General features: G+C 39.9%; 1 protein-coding gene across 1 annotated transcript in view; it reads right to left on the bottom strand.

Moving 5' to 3' along the window:
• Positions 1 to 1,803: 1,803 nt before the first annotated feature.
• The window catches only part of IMPG2 (interphotoreceptor matrix proteoglycan 2), a 71,367-nt gene continuing 47,551 nt past the window's right edge, over positions 1,804 to 25,619 (bottom strand). The window contains exons 11-18 of the mRNA XM_055085856.1: positions 18,852 to 19,155; positions 16,419 to 17,722; positions 15,581 to 15,800; positions 10,268 to 10,478; positions 8,769 to 8,957; positions 7,206 to 7,407; positions 6,615 to 6,694; positions 1,804 to 4,732 (exon numbers count right to left, since the gene is read on the bottom strand). Of these exons, the coding sequence (XP_054941831.1) occupies positions 4,720 to 4,732; positions 6,615 to 6,694; positions 7,206 to 7,407; positions 8,769 to 8,957; positions 10,268 to 10,478; positions 15,581 to 15,800; positions 16,419 to 17,722; positions 18,852 to 19,155 (2,523 nt within the window). The 3' untranslated portion in view covers positions 1,804 to 4,719. The remainder of the gene's footprint in view (positions 4,733 to 6,614; positions 6,695 to 7,205; positions 7,408 to 8,768; positions 8,958 to 10,267; positions 10,479 to 15,580; positions 15,801 to 16,418; positions 17,723 to 18,851; positions 19,156 to 25,619) is intronic.

Here is a 25,619-nt window from a genome sequence, read left to right as displayed (position 1 = left end):
CACGAACCCGTGTCCCCTGCATCGGCAGGCGGACTCTCAACCACTGGGCCACCAGGGAAGCCCGAGAAGTTTATTAATAATGAAAATGGCACAGTTATATACATGAGAAAAAAGACCTTTCATATACATAAAGACTGTTAAATTTTTATTTCTAATTAGCTAGTATTAAGACTAGAGCATTTCAAGCAAACAGTACAGTAACATGAGCTTATCTGACCCATAATTTATGTACAGTGTCATTATAAACAAGATGAAAGAAAAATCCTTCATTATCCATACTCCACATTGAACATATATTATGGTCACTTCAGAATCATCACACAGTCTGAATACACAAATAATTATACCTTTATTCTCTGATATCATGGTTACATTTTTCCTATTTATTCCCTTAATCACTAAAGAACCAATTATATATAAGTGAAGAAAAAAAAGTCAGGATAAGGAATCATTTAAACCTGGCTGTAGCTACAAATTGTGTGTTCTAACTTGTGTCTTATTACCCTGAGGGGAGTGATTTAACCTGTATCTTGTTAACTCATAGGGATAGTATAAGGTTTTACAAAATGCATGACTCAAGGAAATTTCTAGGTAGATTGTTACTTCAATTACTTTCTAGTACCCTCCCACGTTCCCACCTCCAGCCAGGATCTTCTGTGGAACACAATGCAACTGATTTTAGGATTGTGACCTTCACACTATTTTTCTGCATTCATTGCACACTTGGGAATAGAATGAGCTAGGATGCATAACTCACTGCAGCTGGATTGTAAATCTGAAAGGCTGGCCCCACCCATCCTACTGGGAATTGTTAGAAACATTTTAAGAGAGAAAAAAAAAAAAAGACCCATATTTTTCTTGGCTAAAATATCTCTATTTAATAAAGATAAGTTATTCTCCTAAATCAGCAGTTTTCTTATGGAGTAAATATGTTGCCTTCTTTTCCCATTTCAAAATGAAAATTCAATTCACGGGCTGATAGATGTCAAAGTATCCATTACTGAAAACATGGAAATGACACAAAGATACCAGCTGCCCAAAACTCATGAAATGGAAGAAGGCAAACTTATAAAACAAGCATGCAAGTAAATAACTAAATCAGGTATCGTATGTGAGCCAACATGGTTTGAGAGCCTACAAAGAATATTTATGCAATTTTCATCTTTTTGTCAGAAGTAATATTAAGTCAGGGTTGTTCAAGTATATTAAAATTTACTATGTGGTAAAAAGCTGGGGGAGGGGAGCAGCCAAGCCATGATGACCAGATACTGCAGGAAAAAAAAAAAAAAAAAGAAGAGGTGGGAATAAAATCATGTAAAACCTGCACTTGTTTTATTATGTAAAGTAAATGGGACTTTAGGGCACATAAATGTGAACAAATACCCTTAAAACATTGCCATGGTGGAAACAGAGTCCTATTTATCAAACAAATTCCCCATTATCCACAACCCATGAAAATAAGAATCAGGTTGTACACTCAAAGATATAGGTGATATCTGTGAATCCAAAAAACAAAAAGTTTGAGTTCTTTACCATGCACTGTATTATATTATTGTTAAATAAGGTTACAGTGTATTAAATATTATATTGCTAGATCAATAAGAATGTCCTAATAATCAGAACATTTCATTCCTCAATCACACAGCCTAAATAAGAGCTTATCCTAATACTTTTAGATGACTACATGCCATTCAATTACCTTGGGGAAAGCTTTTTTAAAAAGCTCTTAACCCTGGTGGCACAGTGGTTAAGAATCCGCCTGCCAATGCAGGGGACACGGGTTTGAGCCCTGGTCCGGGAAGATCCCACATGCCGCGGAGCAACTAAGCCCGTGTGCCACAACTACTGAGCCTGCGCTCTAGAGCCCACAAGCCACAACTACGGAGCCCATGTGCAACAACTACTGAAGCCCGCGCACCTAGAGCCCATGCTCCGCAACAAGAGAAGCCACCGCAATGAGAAGCCCACGCACCGCAATGAAGAGTAGCCCCCATTCGCCGCAACTGGAGAAAGCCCACGTGCAGCAACAAAGACCCAACGCAGCCGTAAATAAACAAACAAACAAACAAATAAATGAATAAATAAAATAAAAAGAAGCTCTTTTGGGGTAGTTTGTCCTGTCAGACTGATAGCTCTTTTAGCCCTTTAAATGTGTTCATCCGTGGATCTTCACCATAGAAATGTCATTCTCTGTTTCTCACTATGGTTCAGTTATAACAAAATTGGGCCAAAGTCTTTATTCCTGAATTGAGTCCCTCAGGTCTCTCCCTGAGAGTTCAGGAGTTCCTTCCATTTAATAGACGTGGAGCAGACATGCATATAGAGCCAAGAGATTTGCTCTTGCATGAAAAGTTCATACAAACGGAAATTAGAGACAGAGACGTGTCAGAATTCTCAAATTCCCACTTCACTGCTTGGCTTCTGGAAAAGAACAATCCTCCTTCAGCCCAGTTTGTGCTTCTCCTAAGTGTTCCACGTGGTGACCTGCTCCATATCCACTTTATGTCAATCTAGAACTCTGCCAGCAAGCATTCATTCAAAAGGTTGCCTTCTAGGGTTAATTTATGATAAAAACAAATTTTCTTTTTCATCTAACACAAATAAGTTTAGGGAAAGAAGTTCAGAAACTTCAACAGAAATCTTAGGAAGTTTTACAAATAAAATTAAGCATTAAGTAGTGACAAATGTCATTAATATTTATGACGCTTTAAAGATAATTATCAATTCCCTTTCAAATGGGCCCAGTAGAAAATGCCCCAGCAGTGGCTTGCACCTATGCTGAACTTTTAGAGAATCCATTATATGAGCAGGGAATGAAAGAGGATCCTGGGAAAAGGGAACTACCTACCTATACAAACACACACTCACAAAACCTGTGACCCATACATACTTTGCAAAATACCTGGATATCTTCAATACCTTTCAATAGCTTTACTGTGGCATGTATTCATCCCAGAGATTTAGTTTCTGGTATCTTCATAATGAGTGAAATTGGCAGTCATCAAGTTGAGGAAAAAAAAAAGTGAACCAAGTATTTTAGCTTATGGTCAATCTCTCCCTGGTTAGTTATATCTGATCAGAAAGAAATCAAAATGTTTAAGATTGTCTTTGACTAACATGAGGATATCTAACATAAAACACCTGTATCAATAATAACCTATTTGCATACACGACTTAATATTAGGAGTGATAGTCATTTTACCCTCTCTGTGCCCCCTCCAAAGCTACCATTCAAAAAGTACTAGGAAAGAGGAAAACTTCCATTTTCAGTTAAAATTTATATGAGATGTGGCCTTTTCCAACCTATAAAGGAAAAAAAAAAGTTTTTAATTGCAATGAAAGTCCTGCCATGTTTCATACAAGCAGGAGTGAATTTAGACACAAGGTATTCACAAAGGAGAAGCTAACCTATACTACATGAGGAAGTTCAGTGCTATTTTCAAAATTAATACACCAGGAACTAGAGGAGAGCCAAGATTTGCCCAGGACATGGTCAGGTATCAGCAGCAGAGTCAGGGAACCCATTAGTTCTGACTCAGCCCACCCATCAACCAGCAAAGTATATTCTTAGCACTGTGCTCTTGACCCAACACCCACTCCTTCCCTGTCCACTTGATTAAATTCATCTGTAGTCTAAGGAGAACCCTCTAAACTTTATACATATGTGTTGTCCTTCACAGCTAAAAAAATAGGATATTAACATGATTAACATAATAATGTGGTTTTGATTAATAGGCTCAGGAAATTTTAAAACTCTGGTAGAAGCACAAAGCGCAGGCCTAAATCTATCCTCCAGCAAAAAGGTTGCTTTTTCTTCAGCAGTTTGATCCAAAAAAGCCTTAATATTTTAGTTAGGTGCATGTCTGACCATAAACTATGCTAAAACTACTTCTCAAAGTCTTCTCATTCCACCTGAAAATAACAAACATGCTACAAAATACTCAGCTACTAAGCCTACCTCCTCCTGTAAGAGTCTCACCTTATCTTCCTGCTGGGAAACCTGAGGCGCAGTTATTAAGAGACACCCTTAGAGACTCAGAAGCAGACAGCATATGCAGCCCCAACTCCCAGGCCCGGCTTTTTCCTTATAGAATACTTTCCAGAATTCATACAGTTTTTTTTTTTCTTTTAAATTTATTTCTTTTATTTATTTATTTTTGGCTGCATTGGGTCTTCATTGCTGCACGCGGGCTTTCTCTAGTTGCAGCAAGCGAGGGCTACTCTGTTGCGGTGCGCAGGCTTCTCATTGCGGCGGCTTCTCTTGTTGCGGAGCACGGGTTCTAGGCACGCGGGCTTCAGGAGTTGTGACACATGGGCTCAGTAGTTGTGGCTTGCGGGGCTCTAGAGAGCAGGCTCAGTAGTTGTGGTGCACGGGCTTCATTGCTCCGCGGCACGTAGGATCTTCCCGGACCAGGACTCGAATCCATGTCCCCTGCATTGACAGGTGGATTCTTAATCACTGTGCCACCAGGGAAGCCCCATACAGTTTTGATTCTCTTTAAATACAGCTTTTGGTCTTTGTGGGTACAAAAACCATCACATCTCTTACTATATTCTAAAATTTTAAACTAGAAAAATATATGTGTCCCAAATTTAATTTTTTTGATAGAAAACTCTTCTTCCAACAGAGTTCCAAATCCAAGTTAATTATATGACATAGATAATGAGTGATCTCCATCTTCTCTAGGCTTCTAATCAGTTGCAAAATAGGAGTTTTGGTTACAGCTCTTCCCTGCCATGAAAAAAACAAAGAGCAATTAATTGAAAAAATCCAGAATGTACTGAAATGCACTTTTGTTGTAATATATCATCAAGCTATAGTCCTAAAATCACCAATACCTTCTTTCTTTGCAGGAAAGCTGTCCTGTGCTTTGCTAAGTTAAAAAACAAGAATCCAATCTACAGAGACTATGTAATACTTTTACTGAATCCTAAATCAAGTCCATTAATATTTTCTTGAGCTACTGGTAGATGAAAACTCCAGACTATGTGAAAACTGAAAATGTTGTATGGATTATGCCTAACATTTTTTCAATGCCATCTTCCCACTATGAACAATGCCCTTATAGTGTCTGTGTGAACATTCTTTTGTTTCACTGGATCTTCTTGTATAAATCTTCTTTGTTACATGAATTTTTTAATATATATTTTAATGCCAAACAGTTTACCAGAAGAAAGTGAAACATGCAGTCCATCTGTCTGTCCCTAATTAGGCTCTCCTGGATCCTCTCTTTGGATTTCTTAGCCTAGATGAGATGCATTTGTAATTCATGGAACACAGATGGCTCTGAGGGGCTTATAAAAGGGTCTTAGGAAAGATAAAAAACATCAGTCATGTTCTTTCTATTGGATACCATGGAAGTGGAGCCATAGGCCATCTGCTGGCTAGAGATGCAGAGATTAGCAGGTATCCTGGTCTAAAAGGCAGAGTCCCAGTAATATTGCTCTGATAGCATTCAAGCAAGGTTAGCAGCAACTCCCATGGGCTAAGTCAGATGTTTAAAGGAGTCTCTACCATGCAAATGGAATTAGAAAAGCATCTTCTTTAGTTTCCTTTGATGTCAATTCGTCCCTTCCTATCAGAGGAACCATGTGTGAGGGGCTGCCTATCAGAGAAAGGGGATTTGGAGCAAAGGGGCAGAGGCTCCAATCAGAACCACATGTGTTATCCTGACCCTTTATCAATTTCTTCTATAAGCAGGCATGAATTGCTCTGGTTTTTCTCTTCTAAAAACCTGGTGCCATCATCTGGCCTGGGTGAGACCCATCCATGAGGAAGCACCTTTGACCTCGAGGGCAGCTGTAGGACCAAATATCAAAGCCAAATTATAATCCCACCCACAACACTCAAGTAACATCTATAAATGTTCTCTTTACAAGATTATTGTATTTTTGTAACCTAAGTCTGGTTACGGATCCTGAGGAACAAGGGGAAAAAAACTACAGACACTTGCCCAAAATGCATGCTGAAAAAAGTAATGGAAATAGGTAGATTGAAAAGTAAGATGAACCTGCTGTATAGCACAGGGAACTCCACTTCACTGTACAGTAGAAACTAACACAACATTGTAAAACAACTATAGCCCAATAAAAAAAAAATTTTTTTTAAAAAAAGAAAAGATGAACTTAATAAAAGCAAGAGACACACTTTAATGAGATTTGTCTCATTCAAAGCATACTTACAAGTATCTACAGAGATGGAAAAGGAAGTATATGTTAAAATATGTGAGGATTTATGGCTACTCAAATGGGTGACATCTATACTAATAAGAAAATATGACAGAGCCAGGAAGCTCTAGGCCAGAACAGAGTGTCTTCGTTTTCAATCTTCTCCGGCATTTGCTGTCATCGTGATCTTGAGTAAGTTCCTCCATCTTTTTGAGGTTTTCTTTCCTCATTCATGAAACTTAAATAAGAAACATTCAACTTATAAAGGCATTAGGAGGAATAAATGAGGTAATCTGTGTGGATGTGTATTAACTGAAAAGAACTCAACAAACATTGGTTACCAACAAAACCCATGTCACAGGGACAGCAATTAAGTATTCATGCTTGTGGCACTACTCTAAGGCAAACTTAAGAATCTGGGTAGGGGCTCTCTCTCAAACGCTTACATTTGATGTTCTCTCACAAAAGCTGCAAACTCAGGATCCCTGGCATACAGTTCCAAAATTCTCATTCTTTCTTGAATTTCCTTTAAAAAAAAGAAGAAGAAGAAAGAAAAGGAAAAGAAAGTTTTTCTACATTGCATTAGAAAAACTTTAACAGCTTTTTAAAAAAGAGGTCTAACTTTTATAAGAGATTGTGGCTTTCTGAACTATCCAGGGGAGAGCTATAGAAAACTATGGACTTTTCAGAAAAATGGAAGGTGTGGCTACTACATGAACTGCCCTGAATAACCCAGACATATATTTCTAAGGGGGGTGGGGTGGGGGGAGAGAGCATTTGCTGTTAATGATAAAGGACCTACTGGGTGGGAAATAAGGTACAGCGCAGAATTGTATACCCTCTACATATCACATCAACTGGGAGATAGCATGAGATAAAAAACTAATCATGAAATAATTTTCAACCTTTCTTGCAACCTACTGTACACACATGAAAACACACACACACACACACACACACACACACACACACACACACACACACACACACACACACACACACCAGCAGAGCAGCAACAGAAAAACCAAGTTTCCTACCTCTCTGGAAAGCTCACTGTTCTCATACATTTGTCTGATTTCTTCCCTGCTCAGACCAGCAATCATCTCTCTGCCTGTGGAGCTGTAGAAGGGCCGCTGAGGGTAGGGTCCTTCGTACTGCTCGAGATCAGCCCCGTGACTTTCAAACATGGGGTTGTGCTTTACAGCTCTTTCCACTGATGAGAGGCTGTCAGGCTGCCTGCTGGAGCCACAAAAAGAAAAGTAAGATTGAATCAGGTTCTTCTTTGGATGCTCAACTACTTGAAAGACTATTTACCTGGAGCAAGATTTCTGTTGAGGAAGAAAAAGAGGCTAACTGGATACAAATGGGGGACGAGGAGAGGTGACTGTGAAAAATATCCAGATCAATCTCAAAAATTATTTACCACGTGTTATCATTATTATCTCCTCAACTATCTGGTAAGTGCCTGTGGAACTGTTCCATGTCTCCTTCATCTTTATTTGCCCCACAGTGCCTGGCACCCAATAAATGTTGATGGGGAAATATGTCTGCCAATACTATTTCATTAAATGAATACAGCTCCATTATTCCCAGGGTAGACAAATCAAAATCAGTGTGTAACCACACAAAGAATCTACTAGAAATAAAAATACAGGGGAGAATGGGCTTCAATTAAATTCAATTCAGGTCTACAAATATGTGCTGAGCATTGATTATATGCCTAGGAACATTCTAGATGCTGACAATACAAAGAATTGTTGTAATCTCTCCAGAATGAGACTGCAGTCTAATGCAAAGTCAGACCCAATAAAAAGTATAAGAACAATAATGGAATTATGTCCTGGGTGCTCTAGGAACCTAGGAGAGTTGCCTCCTGAGCCTAAGCCAGAGGATGAGGGGAGGTAAGCTAGACCTGAAGCAGACCTGGAAGCACAGAAGCAAAGTACAGCTGGGGATTGTGATCATATTACAACTCAAAAGGTCCTTGGATCGCTAGTCTAGCAAGTAGAACCAGTTTTATTTCCTTTGTTAATGAAGCTATGCTTAACCAAAAAGAGAACCAGATTCCATTTCTTGTCAAGATTCTTATCTAGATTTAAAGTCTGGCTAATTACCATGGAATGAGCCAAAGGGGAATGAACTAACAGATCTGGTCCTCACATAGGGCCTCCCCTCATCTCTATCACCCTTCCAACCCATCCGCCACAGTGACCTTCAGTGTGCAGTGAGATTCACGCATGCCTCCCTGACTGTGCTAATGTTCATTCAACTAGCTAGAAAGTTTCCCATTCACCCCCTGCAGCAAACATCTACTCTTTGGTCCAGCTAAATACCATAGCCATCATTAAAACTTCTAAGATGTCCTCCCCTAGGCAAAACAAATTCATTCTTCATCTAGGCACCCTAGCAGCTTGTTCAAACTGTTGCTTATGTTTGTTTCCAGTCTGACACACTTTGAGGACAGGGACCATGTCTTTATTCAACTTTATAGCCCTCTCCCCTCCTCGCTGATCCTTTCCAGTATTTGGCACACAGGAAGTACAAAATGAATGAATAAAAGGAATATTTTAGTCCATCAGAGAGCAACTGTCCTTACTTACCTGAGGGGTCTCTCTCTTTCTCTCCTAACATATTGAGCTTGAAGAGTCCTGATGATGAAGAAGACGAACGCAGAAGAAATGAGGACAAGTCCAACCATGGAGGCGATGGTGATGCCTATCACCAAGGGCTCGGACACGAACTCCTCACAGTGTTCACCTCGATACCACCAGTTCTCACCCACCCGGCACCTGGAACGAGAAGTGACCAAGCCCCAAAATGGAATCACTCTGCTGAAAGTAACAAGTAACAGCAGAACCTACAGTGGGACTGAGAACAGGTAGAGAAATAAATGCTGACCACATGAAGCTTCAGTAAAGAGGTAAATATACAGGTTAAATGGTAAGATTTAAGGCTATGCATGAGACCTGGCACAGACCCAGGAGGTCCTCAATGACTAATTGTAAAGACTGAATAAAAGACTGACTAGACTTAAAGAAAGTCAACTTCCTTATTTATGGATAATGAAAAACAGGCCCGGGAAGGAAAACGACTGGTGTTGGATCACACAATTAGTCAGCAACAGAGCTGGTCTAGAACCCAGGTCCCTAGACTCCTCACATCCTTCCATCACACTGCAGAGATCCTCCAAACCCCAAGGCCACCCACCTGTGCAAAAATATCTTCAATTCCCAGAGCAGCAATCACTGCTTTTCAAAATTATATTCATTTCTCTGGAAATCAAGAGACTATTTTTCCTCTTAGTTTTCTAGCTAAACTTTACGCATAGAAAAGTGTAAATCATTTCCACCTATTTCTTCTGTTTTTGGCATCTATGCCAAAATTTGCCCTTTTTGAAATTCACAAATTGTCCTCTTATTGATGTTTCCCTGGCTTATTCTCAGCATTCTCTCCTTTCACACCATGTGACTTTGGTTGGATGTGGTTGGGAGGTTGACTTGCTCTGCTCTTTTTAAGGGGAGTGACCAGGGAAGGCTACCTGAATCTGCTCATTTGCCTGCTGCATTTTCTTTGGTTCTACCTTTAAACAATAGATCTTAGATACTTAAAATATATTTGTCACAATTTTAAATACTTGCTTTTCTTTATTTTTGAATATTCAGTAGGACCAAGAGCAGCCCAACGCTGTTAAGAACATAATTCAAATAGAACAATAAAACTCCTCTGTTTCAGATACAGTGTAAAGTGTTGATCATATGCCTAAACCTAATTTGATCACCAATTGCCTTGTTATCACCACTAAGAACCATAACACAAAAATCCCCAACTACTCTAAGTACTCTCCGTAGGACGCTAGGCAATGTTTTTCTTACAGCTCCCTAAGAGCATAAGATAAAATAACCCATTGAACTGGGTATAATTCAGACCTATAAACTGACTCAGTCCTCACAGGAGGACTAGATGGCACCCATCTATTTCCTAGATATAACTTCTATAATAAACATTATTGTGATCGTCCTAACATCATAGGCGCAGATCCCTTTTCTTCCGAGGAAGTATCTCTAATCTTGTGAAGCCAAAATCTCTAACTACAGCATACCTACAAATGGCCCCATGCCCGGGCATGATGTCACACTTTCCATCATTCAAGCAGAAGTCAGGCTGTAGGTCACAGAGACTCTGACAGGGCAGTTCTTCCACACTCAGGTACCCAGGGTAGCATCTGCACTCTGCTTCTCCACTCCAGGGGTTGACCAAACACTCGGAAAATTCATTGCATGCTTGAAACTTGCAAGGGTTGGCTTGATCACCTAAAACATCAAGCAAAGCAGAAAATGATACAAGGAAAGGCAAAACACAGGAATTGGGGTACATGAAACCCCTCCACTAAGGCTCCCCCATCCAAAGTACCGTGAACATCCAACCCCCTTCCTGAATCACTGAAATACAATACCACCATCCACACCACAAAAAAATTCTGATTCATTCTTGATTGATGAGCTTTTGTCAAATTTCTCTGAAACTCAGAGCCAAACCATAAAACCCAATGACCTGGGTGAGCCTCTACCTGTTTTACGTAGGAAGCATGTAGAAGCTTTAAAATCCATGTAATTGTAGATCTAAATTAAACAGCTTTCATGTACCATTCATTTCCACCAACCCTATCCTTCTGTCATCCTCCTCCACTCTGCACATGATGCTACATGCCCCACCCCCAGCCCACCCCACTGAGAACATGGATGGAGAGACAGTATCCAGAGAAGAACTGGTGGAAGCCTCAGGGATGGGTATGCCCAATAAGAGCAGCCTAAGAACACTGGAGATTAGCGAAAGCTAATGTCAGAAAAACAAATCAGCCCTGCACCTCCTCAGGCCATTCCCAACAGTATTTTAGCTTCAGTAATTTCATTTTTCATTGATGGGATGAGAGAAAGTGACATTTTTTTAAATTAATTAGGACACAAACCAGTCAAAAATGGTAAAAGACATTGACCATGGATGGGCCTTCCATCCTACCATGGTTCCACTGTATGTTCTTCACTGGTGAATGACAATCTCTGAATTGCAAATGGTGACAAAGATACCACAAATAGAGGAAATAACTGTAAATGACCCATAAACTCATCTGTATGAAAAAGCATAAGAATTAGCCAGAAGACAAAGGGGAGGTTAAAAAACAAAGAGCATAGTCTCTCAGTTTCCAGATAAATTAATAATGCTCTCAGAGTCAATGATTTTCTTGCTACTGTGAAAATTAAAGACATTTTGCACAAATCTGTGGCCTTGGAGTTTGTAGTATCTCTGCAGCTGATCTTTCTTAGCCCTATGTAGGAATGGGGAGAGATACTGGGTTGAATAGTATCCCCCCAACATTCATGTCCACCCAGAACCTCAGAATATGACTTTATTCGGAAATAGGGTCTTTGTAAATGTAATCAAGTTAAGATGAGGTCATACTGGATTAGGTTACTGTTAGTCCAATACCTGGTGTCCTTATAAGAAGAGGGAAATTTGGACACAGAGACACAGACACACAGTGAAGAAGGCCATATAAAGACAGAAGCAGAGATTGGAGTGATGCATCTATAAGCCAAGGAGTGTCAAGGATTTCTGGTGAACACCAGAAGCTAGGAAGAGGCAAGATAGGATTCTTTCCTAGAGCTTTCAGAGGGAACACGGCTCTGCCAACACCTTGATTTGGATTTCCAGCCTCCAGAACTATGAGAGAATAAATTTCTGTTGTTAGAAGCCACCCAGTTTGTGGTTCTTTGTTACAGCAGCCCCAGGAAACTAATACAGGAGACCAATAATAAGATGCTCATATAACAAGAAGAGCACACAAATGTGCTGACAGATGGCAGTTTCTACAAGGGAACTACACAGCAGGATTCGACTGTGTATTTCCTAAGTCTTCACATCCTTACCCTGGTATTCATTGTGTGACTTTTTAATCAGAAAATAATCTAATCCTGGCTTAGCAGTGAGGTATAGAAGTGTATATAGGGGGTGGGAAGGATGATATTGCACAGTCCCCCTTTGTTGATGGAAATTCAAGAATTTCTGAGACACTACATGTTAAAACAAATTAAGCAAGAGACAAGTCAATCTTATCTTTAGCCAACCTTCAGATAAAATAATAGTTTAATCTGAAGGCTTTTAACTAAAAATATACAAGAAATTGGAAAATTCTATTTAAAAATTCTAAAACTTTATGACCATTCCATGGGTGTGGGTGAGTGTATAGGGAAAGGGAAAACAGAATCCATAAGAGGAAAAAGATACATGTTGCTCCCTTTTGATTCCAGATCAAGGAGAGAGACCAAGACCAATATTTTAATCATGTGAATAAAAGACTGGAGTTTTAAAGTCGATTTCTAGTCTTTTGTGCAGGTTAAAGGTGGAGGCCCAGAATAGATAGCTCTTTGTTTGGAAGAGTACTTTAATGACTTTATGGGAAAACAAAGGTAGACTTGGAGCTAATCTTGGGATGGGAGACAGGGATCTAAACTGTAGAATGAATTACACTCTGGTTTTCCAGGGACAGGCTAAGAGAAGGATTGATGGGTCCCAGAGAATGAGAGTAGAGGAAATATGAAGAAGGTCTGGAAATACAGCCAGAGTGGCCAGAGTAACATGGTAGCTGACTTAGTCCTGGAGAAAAAATTGGCCATTAAAAGACACCTTTGGGGGCTTCCCTGGTGGCGCAGTGGTTGGGAGTCCACCTGCCAATGCAGGGAACACTGGTTCGTGCCCCGGTCCGGGAAGATCCCACATGCCGCGGAGCGGCTGGGCCCGTGAGCCATGGCCGCTGAGCCTGCGCGTCCAGAGCCTGTGCTCCGCAGCGGGAGAGGCCACAGCAGTGAGAGGCCCGCGTACCGCAAAAAAAAAAACAAAAAAAACCAAACACCTTTGAAAGGGTGGCTGAGAAATTTTTGGATATTTACGCCTAACTAGTATATTTAACCCATCTCCTGTGCTACAATAAAAATTCCTCCATCACCCTCATATCATCAACAAATATCTGATGGAGTCAACTGCCTTGTGTTAGAGGTACTCAGGGAAAGTAAAAACATGGGACCATGATCTGTATTGGATTAACATAAAGAACAACCACAAGGGTCAAGACAAATGTGAGATTGGAAATTCAGCAGAAGGAAATCAGAGCTGGAGATGATTAAGAGACAGTTAAGTTCCTTGATAATTCCTAGAGATATTAGGGGTTGAGGGCCATGGATGCAGGTTTTACACTGCACACGGGAGGGACTAATGCAAATTCATTTGAATATTAAGGAACAAGGTGACCCTATAAACCTGGATGATTTGGCATACAGCTGACATGTGAGTTACATACAAAACTGAGGTAAATGCACTTATTTATGTACTTCCCTTTAAAAAGAAGTAGGTAGACTTTTGCAAAAGCTTTATAATCATCACTGCCTGCATTTGTACGGCTAGTCAAATGTTTTTATTCATGCTATTTGCTTAATCCTTAGAATAGCCCCATGAAATACATAGGCCAGGTAACATTATCCCCATTTTTTATATGAGGGAGTAAGGCTCAGAGATAAAACAGCTCATCTGGGATCACACAAATGATAAACGGCAGAGCAGAGGCAAGAAACCAGGCCTTCCAAATTATAATTAATTGCTTCTTCCACTACACCACACGGCAAAGAACGTGCAAATGTCCTTAAAGAACTCAAGTGGCAAGAGATTTGGCTATAGGGGGATTAGCTAAATCATTTTCCTCACTTTCAGTGAATAACGGTCCTTCAAGGATTTCAAAGGAAAGAATGTTTGCTTCTTTCCCGGTTAAAGAATAGGGCTGACTTCCAAACCAGTTTGAGAGTGAAAAGCACTGGAGAAATACAAACCCAGACATTCCACCTTACTCCTACTCAAAACCACTGTCCTCCAGTATATAGAAGGTAAAAAAGAACAAAGGATTGAGGATCCAGCAGTACCCTCTGCATCCAAGTCTTCCAAATAAAAACAATGGTTCATTTCACTCATTCACAGTATTTTTGAGTACATTCTACATGCAAGATACTGTGCGAGGTTTTGGCTACCAAGTGGTTAATAAAACAGACAAAGTCTCAGTCCTTGTGGATAGTTCAACTGGGCAAAATAGCTATTTAGCAAGTATGCGCATAAGTTACCATGATTACAATAGTTATAAACTCTACAGAGGGAAAAGAACCAACCTAGATTATGGGTGAATCAGTGAAAGTCCTGAGGAAGAGACATTTGAACTGAGGCATAAAGAGTAAGCAGAAGTCAGCCAAGAGGGGAAAGAGATTCAGGCAAAGAAGACAGTATGTGCAAAAGGCTTCAAGTCAAGAAAAGTTTTGGAAATCTAATGAACCCCAAATGAGCTAGTTTGACTAGAACACAGTGAGGAAAGAAGTTAATTTCATTGGACGATACTGGGGAAGAAGATAGGGACCAGGCCTGTGGCTGCTGAACCAGGCAGCCATTGAAAGTATTTCAAGCAGAAAAGTGAAATAATCTGATTATTTAGAAAGAGCACCCTGGCTATTGTCTGGAGAATGAATGGGAGGGTATGGGAGTGAGGGAAAAGGAGAGGTAGTGGAGGAACTGGTCCAAATGAGAGATGATGATGGCTTGGCCTAAAGTAGGGGAAGTGAAGACAGAGAGAAACACATAGATTTGAGATATATTTAGAATTCAGAATCAATGTAAGTTTGGTGAGTGACTGAAAGTTAGGGGTGATGGAAACTGAGATATCAGAATGACTTTCCAGGTTTCTGGCTTCAGCAGCTGAGTGGATACAGCTTCCATTTATCAAGATAGTAAAGCTGAGAGAGGTAGATTTAGTTGGAAGGTACGGAGATATGGAAAACAAGGGCTCAGTCTTAGTCTAAGGGCTTAGTCTAAGCTTGATATACATAGAATATATCCAAGTTGAGATAATCAAGTACATAGTTACATACTGATTTTGGAGCTCAGAAGATAAGTCTGATCTGCATATAAAAATGTAGACAGTTACTGACATTTATATTAGGCTTACAATAATGGAAATTGATAAAACAACATAGGAAAATAACATAGAAGGCAAGAAAGGCCAAAGCTATTGGGCTTGGCAGAGTAGAGATGTAATAAGAACAGATCCATGGATAAGTAAAATAGAGAGCCAGATAGAGCAGGTGGGAAAGGAAATGGGAGGTAAACATGTAAAGACAACAAGTGTGGACAATCCTTTTGAAAAGAGAATGATATTGACATCCTTGGAAGAGATATTTGACTAATTATCAAGATGTGGAAAATTTGTCAGACATAGTACTCTTTTACCTGTAAGTATTGAATTCATCTTGACTCAGTGTAGAAGAAAATACACAAGAATAATAACTAGGTTCAACTAAGAAACCACCATAGTATTTAATATCATTACCTGATTCCACATCGAGGGAGTATTTATCAATAGCCAAGTTCATGGTTTGGTAAGCAGTGGTGCAAAAGTCTTCCAGAATCACGTATACAGCATTGGTGACATTAGGAGGGACAGACTTGGCGAACTTCATTCGGCTGTTCACCACAATACTGCCATTTCTGAAGTTCAGGATTTCTAAATTCTGGAACCCAGTGAGATTTGACTGGAGATAGGGAACCAGCTACAATACACAAAAATTGGTCAGTTTATTGACAAAGTTTTGCATTTTGTTCAATACATACTGAAAACAAAGATGAACCCCTCCACTTTTCCAAATTGTATTCTATTTACGTTATTTAAACTGTTCATCAACAAAAGTATGAATTGTGAATTATTTGTGAGTCATGAGGTTTCAGTGTTATTTAGGAAACCCATGGAACTCACAGACAGTTTTAGACATCAGAGAGTTTATTCTCTCTGTTTTACTAAAGGATCGTGACAGTGAAGGCATTACAGGTACCCACAAAGCACTGGTCTCACAATAAAATGTGAATATAAATCTTAAACTTGTATCAGTCCCAGAAATTATAGAATACAATATCCAGGATCTAAGTTACAATATCCAAGAATACAATATCCAAGTGTGGTTCATACCATTTTGTGTTTTCCGTTTCTTGTATACACCTGTCTCATTATTTTCCTATGAACCTTAGGCCATTACAGTATCTGTAGATGATAGGAAATGAAAATCCATAGCAGACCACACTTTCCTTGGCTCAGATCTTATGCTCTGGGGGTAAAGAGGGGTGGTTCATACACGATTATTCACTAATGCCTGCATTTCACTTCTTATGCTTACCAGTTCTAAGAATCTTTGCTCCAGGGCTTTATACTCCAAAGAGTTTTTATTAAACAGATCTTCTGAAAACATCATGTTAGTCACTCTGAGGCTGAAGAAAACCACCAAAGCTCCTGCGGCTTGGGTATGACTCAAGTCATCTCTTTTTGTTGGCTGAGCCACAATAGCCATCTCTGTGGAGTGAATACTTGTAGACATTTCCACATAACCACCAACCTTGCCATTTTCCTCTGGGATTAGCTCAGGATGATAGTAATCTGTGCCTATCTGGTCCAATTCTAATGAAATATCCTGTACGCCCATAATGACTTCATCTTCCAGCAGGGTGGAACTTGTGGTTGAAGGCAATTTGGTAGACTGTGTCATGGAAGCTTTCAACCAGAGCTTGTCAGTACTCTGTGGTGTACTTGCCAATGTGTCTCTGGACAGTTTCCCTAGGGAAGAAGTTCTTACCCAAACTACATCTGATTCTGGCAATATGGTCCACAAAGTTTGCACATCTGGCTTCACTACTGAAATCTTGCTGTCAAACCATTGACGGTTGGATGACCCTGTAGTTTGTTCCATATCCTCCTTTAGAAAGGGTTCTTCTTGAATTGGTTTATCAGTAGAAGCAGAGATTGCTGCAGATGTCAGTAGAGGAGGTAATTTGGTAATTGAATAATAGTCAATGTCAGGTACTTCTGATGTGTGCTTGGATAGAACTGGAGATGCAGATTGAGTTGTGGTCTCTGCAAAGATGGACACAGTAGGTCCACCAAGGGTCTCATCCTCTGCAAAGTTTCTGGATCTATCAAAATGCCCATATTTTGAATGCTCAGTACTTTGATCTATGGAATCTATTCTGTCATCTATAACTAGTTTCTCATCTATATACTCAGTTGGCAAAAGTAAATCCTCTGAATCCTCAACTTCAAGCCATGACTTGGAAAATGGTTCAGTGCCCTTCTCTAATGAAGTCTTGCTCCATGGCCAAGTAATCAGACCTACCTTTTGCCCAGACCCTGAACCTAAACCACTCTCAAATATGAACTCTTTCTCCATAGATGTGTCTGGCATCCAAGTGCTCACTTCTAATTGGCCTTTGACTTTGGAGGCCAAAGAGTCCATGCCAAGAGGTGTAGTTACTTCTTTAGCAAGAATATCGAATGTGACAGAGGAGACCGGATATGGTGAGGATGTCAAAGACACCCCAGAGTCTTCCATGGATGGTATTATTTCTTTTGGCACAGGACGACTAAATGGGCTTGAAGGCAGTGGATCAATAGAAAGAAAATCTTCTGACCCTTTAACTTTAGTTAATCCTAAAAATAAAGTTTTCCATTAATTAATCTACATAGATGCCAAAATATATTCCCAGTCCTCCTAATAAAACCAGCTACCCATTTTTCCCCATTAGATTATGATAGACAGTTGCTGATTTTTACTTTGCCAAATCCAGCAAACAACAAGAAGGTATGATTATGTTTTTGTGATATGGTACAGTCACTCATGATTATAACCCCCTTAACTGAGGATAACAAGACATCAGGTACTGAAAAAATTCATCTTCAGACACGTGATTTTTTTTACTCCCTGAAAATAAAGAACTGCTGGTAGCCATACTGACAACAAAGAGTGAATCTAGTAAAAACTTAGGAAGAAAATTCCCTAGGAAAATTCCCAAGGAATTCCCATCTCCTTGTTATGTTTATTTTATTTAATTTATTTTATTTTTGGCCACGCCGTGCAGCTTGTGGGATCTCAGTTCCCCGACCAGGGACTGAACCCAGGCCACAGCAGTGAAAGTGCTGAATCGTAACCACTAGACCACCAGGGAACTCCCCCGTGTTATGTTTATTATCCATCAGCCTTGAGGTTCACCCAATGTTCAAAATCCTAGACTCATTACTTATATCTTTGTTCATCTTCCTCTTTCACATATACTCCATCCCTGAGTCACATCCCACAACAGCTAAATCAGCTACATGACTTTCATTTCTTAATCTCTGCTGTAGCTGCCCTAGTTCAGGTTTTCCCCTTCTCAAGCCTGATGCAAGCTAAAAATCTCTACTGGCCCCCAACTAATCCTATTAAAAGATACTGGAATAATCTTCTTTGAGGCTGTTTGTTTACCACTCAAATATTCAAGTAAGTAGAGTAGTTCTTAAATAGTAATATAATTAAATTATAAATTCTTTAACAGTACCTTCAAAATTATCAATTAGGTGATCCCATCCCAGCCCACAAGTTCATTTCTAATTATTTACCTATTTGGACTCTCCCTTCCAACCAATTAAAGCTGATTGTTCCCTTTCTCACACAACTTTCCCAAGACATTCCCTCCTAATGAATGCTGCCATGCTTTTCTCCTAACCCTAGTCTCTCGCTCTCTTCAAAACCTTTGTCATCTGATACAATAAAGAAGTACAAAAAGTCATTAGAATTCCTTACCATCTTCTAATGAGTGAGACCCAGAAGTCCTTTCTTCAGAAGCCACAGGCAAGCCAGTCTGAAGCACTGCTGGGGTGACAGAATGAAGAGTCAAGCTGCTAACCTCTAAAACCTCTGGGGAAGAACTGAGGCTCACCTTCGAGGGAAAGGCTAATTTGGGTGCAGACACTAAATCACCCAAAGGGCTTTCTGACCAGAGTTCCCTGCCAGTGGCTGAAGGAGGACCAGAGCTGAAATCAAGTGGTGAAATACTGCTCGTGGTGAATTCATCTGCTGAGGGCCATTCAGCTTGAGGGGTATTATCCTGGAGGGGCAAAAAGAGGCTAAATCATATCATAGATAAAAGAAACACATAAAAATAATTTCAAATACCATCTATCTATCTACATTCCTGGATTTTCTAGGGACAAAAAGGCAATGTAATATTGGGGGAGGGAAGGGGAGTATGGGCTCTAGAATCAAACAGATTCATAATTAAATCCTAATTCAACCACTTACTAGTTGGAAAATATAGAGAAAAATCATGTATCGCTTGAATCTCACCTGGAAAGTGGGAATAGATGAGATAATATATTTAAAAGATCCCAAACAAAGTGAGTTCGTGAGAGAAAATAGTTTGCCTTGCTTTAGATGGTTCCTTTCCCGCTGTCTTATTAGCTTAAATACTTTAAATACATAGATGTTACTAATATCTGTAATTTGCTGTCAAAGACCTAAGCACGTTGCCCACAGCAGAAAGAACAATCAGTAATTTTATTCATCATTCTGAAAGGTATTAAATTAAGGTCTTTTATTTTGATAAGAAATGGCAACACATCAAAATGTGGTCTCTTACTCTGAGCAAATAGGAACATCTGTGAATTGGTATCACACTTACAAAATAAAATTTTCTCTTTCCAGTGACTTTTGACTAACGCAGTACTAATCGTATCTTAAAGTTTAGCTTCAGGAATAGAAAAGTAGACAGAAACACAACCATTGAACATACTAATTATTTAATCCTGTGAAGGTTAGTCCATGTAAAAAAGTTTAATGATGTTAATAGGTAAAACAGCCATAACACTGGATAGGAGTTTATATATTCCAATCTATGATGAATAACAAAAAATAAGAAGTGTCATGTGTAGAAGGAATTCACAAAATATTTCCTAGATAAAAACTGAAAAAGGAAAATAGAAAAGATCAATCATTCTCTACTCTAAATAGCATTAAAATCACATGCAAGGACTTCCCTGGTGGCGCAGTGGTTAACAACCCACCTGCCAATGCAGGGGACATGGGTTCGAGCCCTGGTCCGGGAAGATCCCACATGCCACGGAGCAACTAAGCCCGTGCGCCACAACTACTGAGCCTGCGCTCTACAGCCCGAGAGCCACAACTACTGAGCCCACGTGCTGCAACTACCGAAGCCCACGCGCCTAGAGCCCGTGCTCCCCAACGAGAGAAGCCACCACAAAGAGAAGCCCGCGCACCACAACAAAGAGTAGCCCCCGCTCGCTGCAACTAGAGAAAGCCCGCGTACAGCAACGAAGACCCAACACAGCCAAAAAAAAAAAAAAAAAGTAAATAAATAAATTTTTTTTAAAAATCACATGTAAGCTTTTTAAAGACACCAATGCCCACGCCCCACACCTCAGAGATTCTAACTTAACTGGTCTGAGGGTAGGACTTAGACATGGTACGTTTAAAAGCTCCTCAGTAGAGGATGCAGCTTGATCATGTGTTGGTTGTATTATTCCAGCCTGGGTTTCTAAAATACTTCTTTAGTTGTTAAATCATTATATTTCTCACCAACTGGAACCTTTAAGAAATTTTCCACAAGCATAAACCTGCTGAAGACTAGAATTCATGGAATAGCTATAAACAAAATGAAGCCCATGAAAACTAAGAAACTCTGAATAGAATTCTCCCCCCGCTCTTCCAGGAGATTCCTGCCAAGGGTAGTGAATTTTCACTGGCATATACTCTCAAGCTTAACGTGATTTTTAAACAAAAGCACACAATTTTAAGGTGGCTACCTACACTTCAGTCCACGGTCAGGAACTAAACAACCTACTAGCCTACGGAGGGACTCAACCCAATGTCATAACCTAATTAGTCTTTTATGCTTTGCCTACACACTTCCCCTTGTCTCTCCATCAAGGGTCCATGTGAGGAAGTTGTGAGGAAGCCTTAGATAGCACACTCCCCCAGTCACAAGGGAGGGAACATGAGGCAAGAAATCACTGAGCATGACCCAGTTTATTCCCTCTTCTAGTGACAAATGCACAGTAGACCACTGCATATATATGGAGATACTCTCAGTTTCATCTACTATTTCTAAACTAAAAGCACTAAGTCAAGTAACTAATTACCTTTTGTGGAACTCAGTGACACCAACACTTCCTACCTTGTTTATGCTCTTTTAATTAGGTCCTAGTTTAAGTGGGCCATCCTGCTGGCTATTTTCATCTACCACCACCCTAGCTCCTTCTCTTCCCTGATAATTTCATTACCCTGCTCCCTTACCAGCTGTCTTCTGTCTGAGTTTACACTTTTAGAAGCAGAAGATCAAAGGACAGGAAGAGTGAGAGATTTGGGTATTTCTTCCCAGTTCCCTCCAAGCCTCAATACTGCGGACATAGCTGCGTCCCTCTACAATTGCAACTTCAGCTCTCACTGGGCTCTGGTAACTGCATTTCCTCCCCTTGCCCTATAATCCAATGGACGGGAATGGCTTCTCACTGTTATTAGTCTTAGCATACTTCAAGATCCCTTTTTCACTCCCTTAACCCCTTAACAGAACAGGTGGTTCTGTTACTATTGAAACCCTGGCCGTGCCATGTTTTGTAGTGCAAAGTATTTTTAAAATCTATAAAAGTTTGAATCACTTCTGTCAAAAGATGATTACATAATTTGTAATGAAATACAAATAGCCAGAAAAGGAAGAATGAGAATCAATTAAAATAACAACAACATGAACCAAAAATGGTATCATTCTGCTAAATTTGATTAGAAATAAAGAATCTAGAAAGTTAAGAGGGAAGTGATGAAAAGTGGATGGCACAACACTAGTGAATATTTTTGCCAGTGTGACTTTGGTCAAAAAATGGAATAGAGGAAGACACATCTGAGCATTAGACTAGAGTCTGTGACCGGAGTCTGATGAAATGAAATATATAGAGAAGGTAGAGAAAGGCAAGATATATGTCAAAGAAAGAGGAAGACCATCCTCAAAAGACTGGATGTAACTGCAAATGATCTATTAAAAAAAAAAAAAAAAAAGAACGATTTCAGGATAAGAAATTACCTCTTGGGAATTCTCTCGTCAGAAGTGAACATGAGGATATCAAGACTTGATTCATGAGTAAGGCCAAAAAGATGACCTAATCAGGGGAAAGATTTCTGGCGTTTTTCTAGTAAACTTTAATATTTTAAGAGTACATCATCACAAGGAGCTAAGTTAACCTTATATAACTCTATTTAGTGAAGGCAGTTTGCTATCACTGACCTGCGTACACAGTGCTCCTATATAACCCAGCACCAAACAGACACACAAAGTTGCCTTACGTTTCTGACTAGAGGGTCTAAAACTTTCTGGGTCCTCAAGAATGGGCCAGAGTGATGTCAGCTGAGTAAGACATCCCCCACTCGTATTCCCCCTTCAACAGTAACAATTTCATGGACAAAAGTGCCTTGTGGGAGCTGTGGGATCCAGCATCATACACCAAGGGACCCAGAAGGAGTCTAGCCCACCCATGCACTGGGTAAGAAGCATATAGACCTCAGTCCTGGCTGTGGACCCTGAGGTGGCCCGTGAACTGGCTCCAGTTGGACACAGTCTGGGAGCCCCTGGAGAACAATGACTTAGACAGTCACCCATGAATGACAGAACCTTTGTGGAAGTCCAGGAGTCCCAACAGAGAAGCTCCAAACACACCATCTGAGCAAAAAAGTCCAACTTTGGACACATTGGCGAGTGTAAGAGGAACAGTTTCCCTTTACCCACCTCATCCCTCCCCCAAGGCAGCACAGCTCAGGGCCAAGAGAAACCCTCTCCGTACATGATTTCTGCACAGCGGAAAGTGAGAGCATGTGAGTGAGTCTCTGGCCTCCCCAGCTGTGCAGGACCTTGCTAAAGAGGTCTGTTTCTCTCTCACTCTATCCAGAGAACTGAGTTGTAAGCTGCACGACCAGAGGATGGGAAGTGGGTGAAAGAACGGCGGCCAGGACTCTGAACATATCACAGGGATGTAGATCCTACTAACTGCATGACTGACTCCACCAGGAGGCCTGACCACGAGTTGCCAAGACACCTTTCCCATGGATCCCCCTCAACTGGCCCATGGGCACCTCACCTCCACAGGCACCTCCTCCACCCCACGGCCAGCTCCTCGTGTGCACTCCCCATGGCCGGGAGAGCGAACTTCGGCAGACAGGTAGAGAGCAGGCCCAAAAAGCCAGCCTGAATCTATCTATAGGCCAGGGAGAGACAACAAAGTTAAGCTTTTGCACTTCCTTTGGGAAAGCAAAAGGAAAGCTGTCAGTACTTAGCCTGGTGCACTGCAGGATCAAGAGAAGGCATACAAGCTTAAGAATTCTGCCACAACAGGCAGCAAGAAGTGTGGAGAAGGTGTATCCATAGGAGGTCTGAGAAAAACAGAAAGAAAATATTCAAATGGCCAATAGCTACATGAAAAGATATTCAACATCACTATCATCAGGGAAATGCAAATCAAAACCACAGTGAAATATCACCTCACACCTGTTAGAATGGCTATTGTCAAAAAGAAAAAAGTGCTGGCAACGGTGTGTGGAAAAAAAAACTTTTCCTCATAAAATTAAAAATAGAACTACCATGTAATCCAGCAATCCCACTTCTGGGTATATGGCTAAAGGAAATTAAATCAGTGTGTCAAAGAGATATCTATAGTATTCCCATGTTCACTGCAGCATTAGTCACAATACTCAAGATATGGAAACAACCTAAGTGTCCATCTATGGATGAATGGATAAAGAAGATGTGTTACATATACACAATGGAATATTATTCAGCCATGAAAGAGAAAGAAATCCTGCCATTTGTGACAACGTGGATGGACCTTGAGGGCATTATGTTAGGTGAAGTACGTCAGAAGAATACTGTATGATATCACTTATATGTAGAATCTGAGAAAGCCAAACTCATAAAAACAACTGTAGAACGGTGTTTTCCAGAGTCTGAGGATGGGGAGATGGAGAGATGTCAGTTAAAGAGTACAAACTTGCAGTTATAAAGCTGAATGAGTTCTGGGTAGCTAATGTACAACGTGGTGGCTATAGTTAACAGTACTGTGTTATAAACTTGAAATTTGTCTAAAGAGTCAATCTTAAATGTTCTTACCACCAAAAAAAAAAAAAAAAAAAAAACAAAAAGGTAATTATGTGAAGTTACAGAGGTGTTAACTAACTCTATTGTGATAAGTACTTCACAATATATGTGTATCAAATCATCATATTACACACCTTAAATTTATACAGTGTTGGATGTCAATTATATCTCAATAAAGCTAGGGGGAATAAAAAGAATTGACCAGGTGGAGAGAGCAACAGCCCAATTCCAGATAAATGAAAAGACAACAAACTGAAGTCCAGAATGTAGAAGTAAAACAAACAGAAGCTTTTGTTTTGCCAAAGGCTCAGTGCTTTATAAGGCCATCCTTTGGTTTCTAAAAATCTTATGTTAGGAAGTGGGGCTGAGCATGCACATATGTTTGAATGTAACAAAACTATCAAATTTTATAACTAGAAAGACTCTAAAGAATCATTTAGTCCAAACTTGCCTATCAAAAATAAGGAACTGAGGTTCACAGAAGTGAAATGTCCACAGTCACAAAAAATAGAGAAAAAAAAGTCAGAACCAGATTCTGAGTTTCTAGAGTTCGGTCCCCGTGCTTCACTCACTATACCAGACTGTTCATTGAGGAATACATACAAGTATATAAACCCAGAGGGCAAAAGGATTTCCAGAGGAGAAACTAGAGCTAGCAGACTTGGCAGTCTATTCTCATTCAGGTTAGCATATATGCACAAATCTAAAAGACCCAGGTGAACACAAAGGAGAGAAAGGAAGAAAAACCATTTTCTAATATTTAAACGTCTGCGATGTTGAATATGGAGGCTGTTTGTATATGAGGAAAAGTTTCTTTCTTTCTCATTTTTTTTCTATTATCTAAAACTATATATGTATTCAGTGAAAAGTAAGAAGGCTATTTACTCAATACTCAATACTAAGTTCTGTCTCTCAAAAATGTTGGTATGATGATGAGAGTCATACCATACCAGGGAATTCACTTGTTTTCCTCTGAATTACCTAAAACCACTTATAGAGATGTGCTAAAGCCACCTGTGCTTCCAGCTGAGTCAGGCATATTTACATCCTTGTAAATTCTAAGTGTGCATTTTTTTGAAATTCTAAGAGAGACGGCTAAGCTCTTCGACCTATACTTAAGAAACTGAGTTTTATCAGACAGAGCCTATGATCTGACACACATTAGAAAAGCAGCTGAATCCTCAATGAAAAAGAAATCCTCAAGTAATATACATGATTTCAATATACCTATAAACTAAACTCCTTTTCAGTTCATAAAAGTTAAAACAATACACAATATCTTTAATAAAAATTAAGCCACAAGTAAACAACATAAAATGTGAAAGTAAACAACTTGACTTTTTAAATAAAGAAGGAAGACCATCTATTCCAAACAAGTACCCAGTAAAAAAAAAAAGGGCAGGGCAATGAGGCTCGCT

Source organism: Physeter macrocephalus, chromosome 1 (genome assembly GCF_002837175.3).
Source record: "Physeter macrocephalus isolate SW-GA chromosome 1, ASM283717v5, whole genome shotgun sequence".
Taxonomy (NCBI): Eukaryota; Metazoa; Chordata; class Mammalia; order Artiodactyla; family Physeteridae; genus Physeter; species Physeter macrocephalus.
This window is presented reverse-complemented; position numbering and strand designations above follow the sequence as displayed.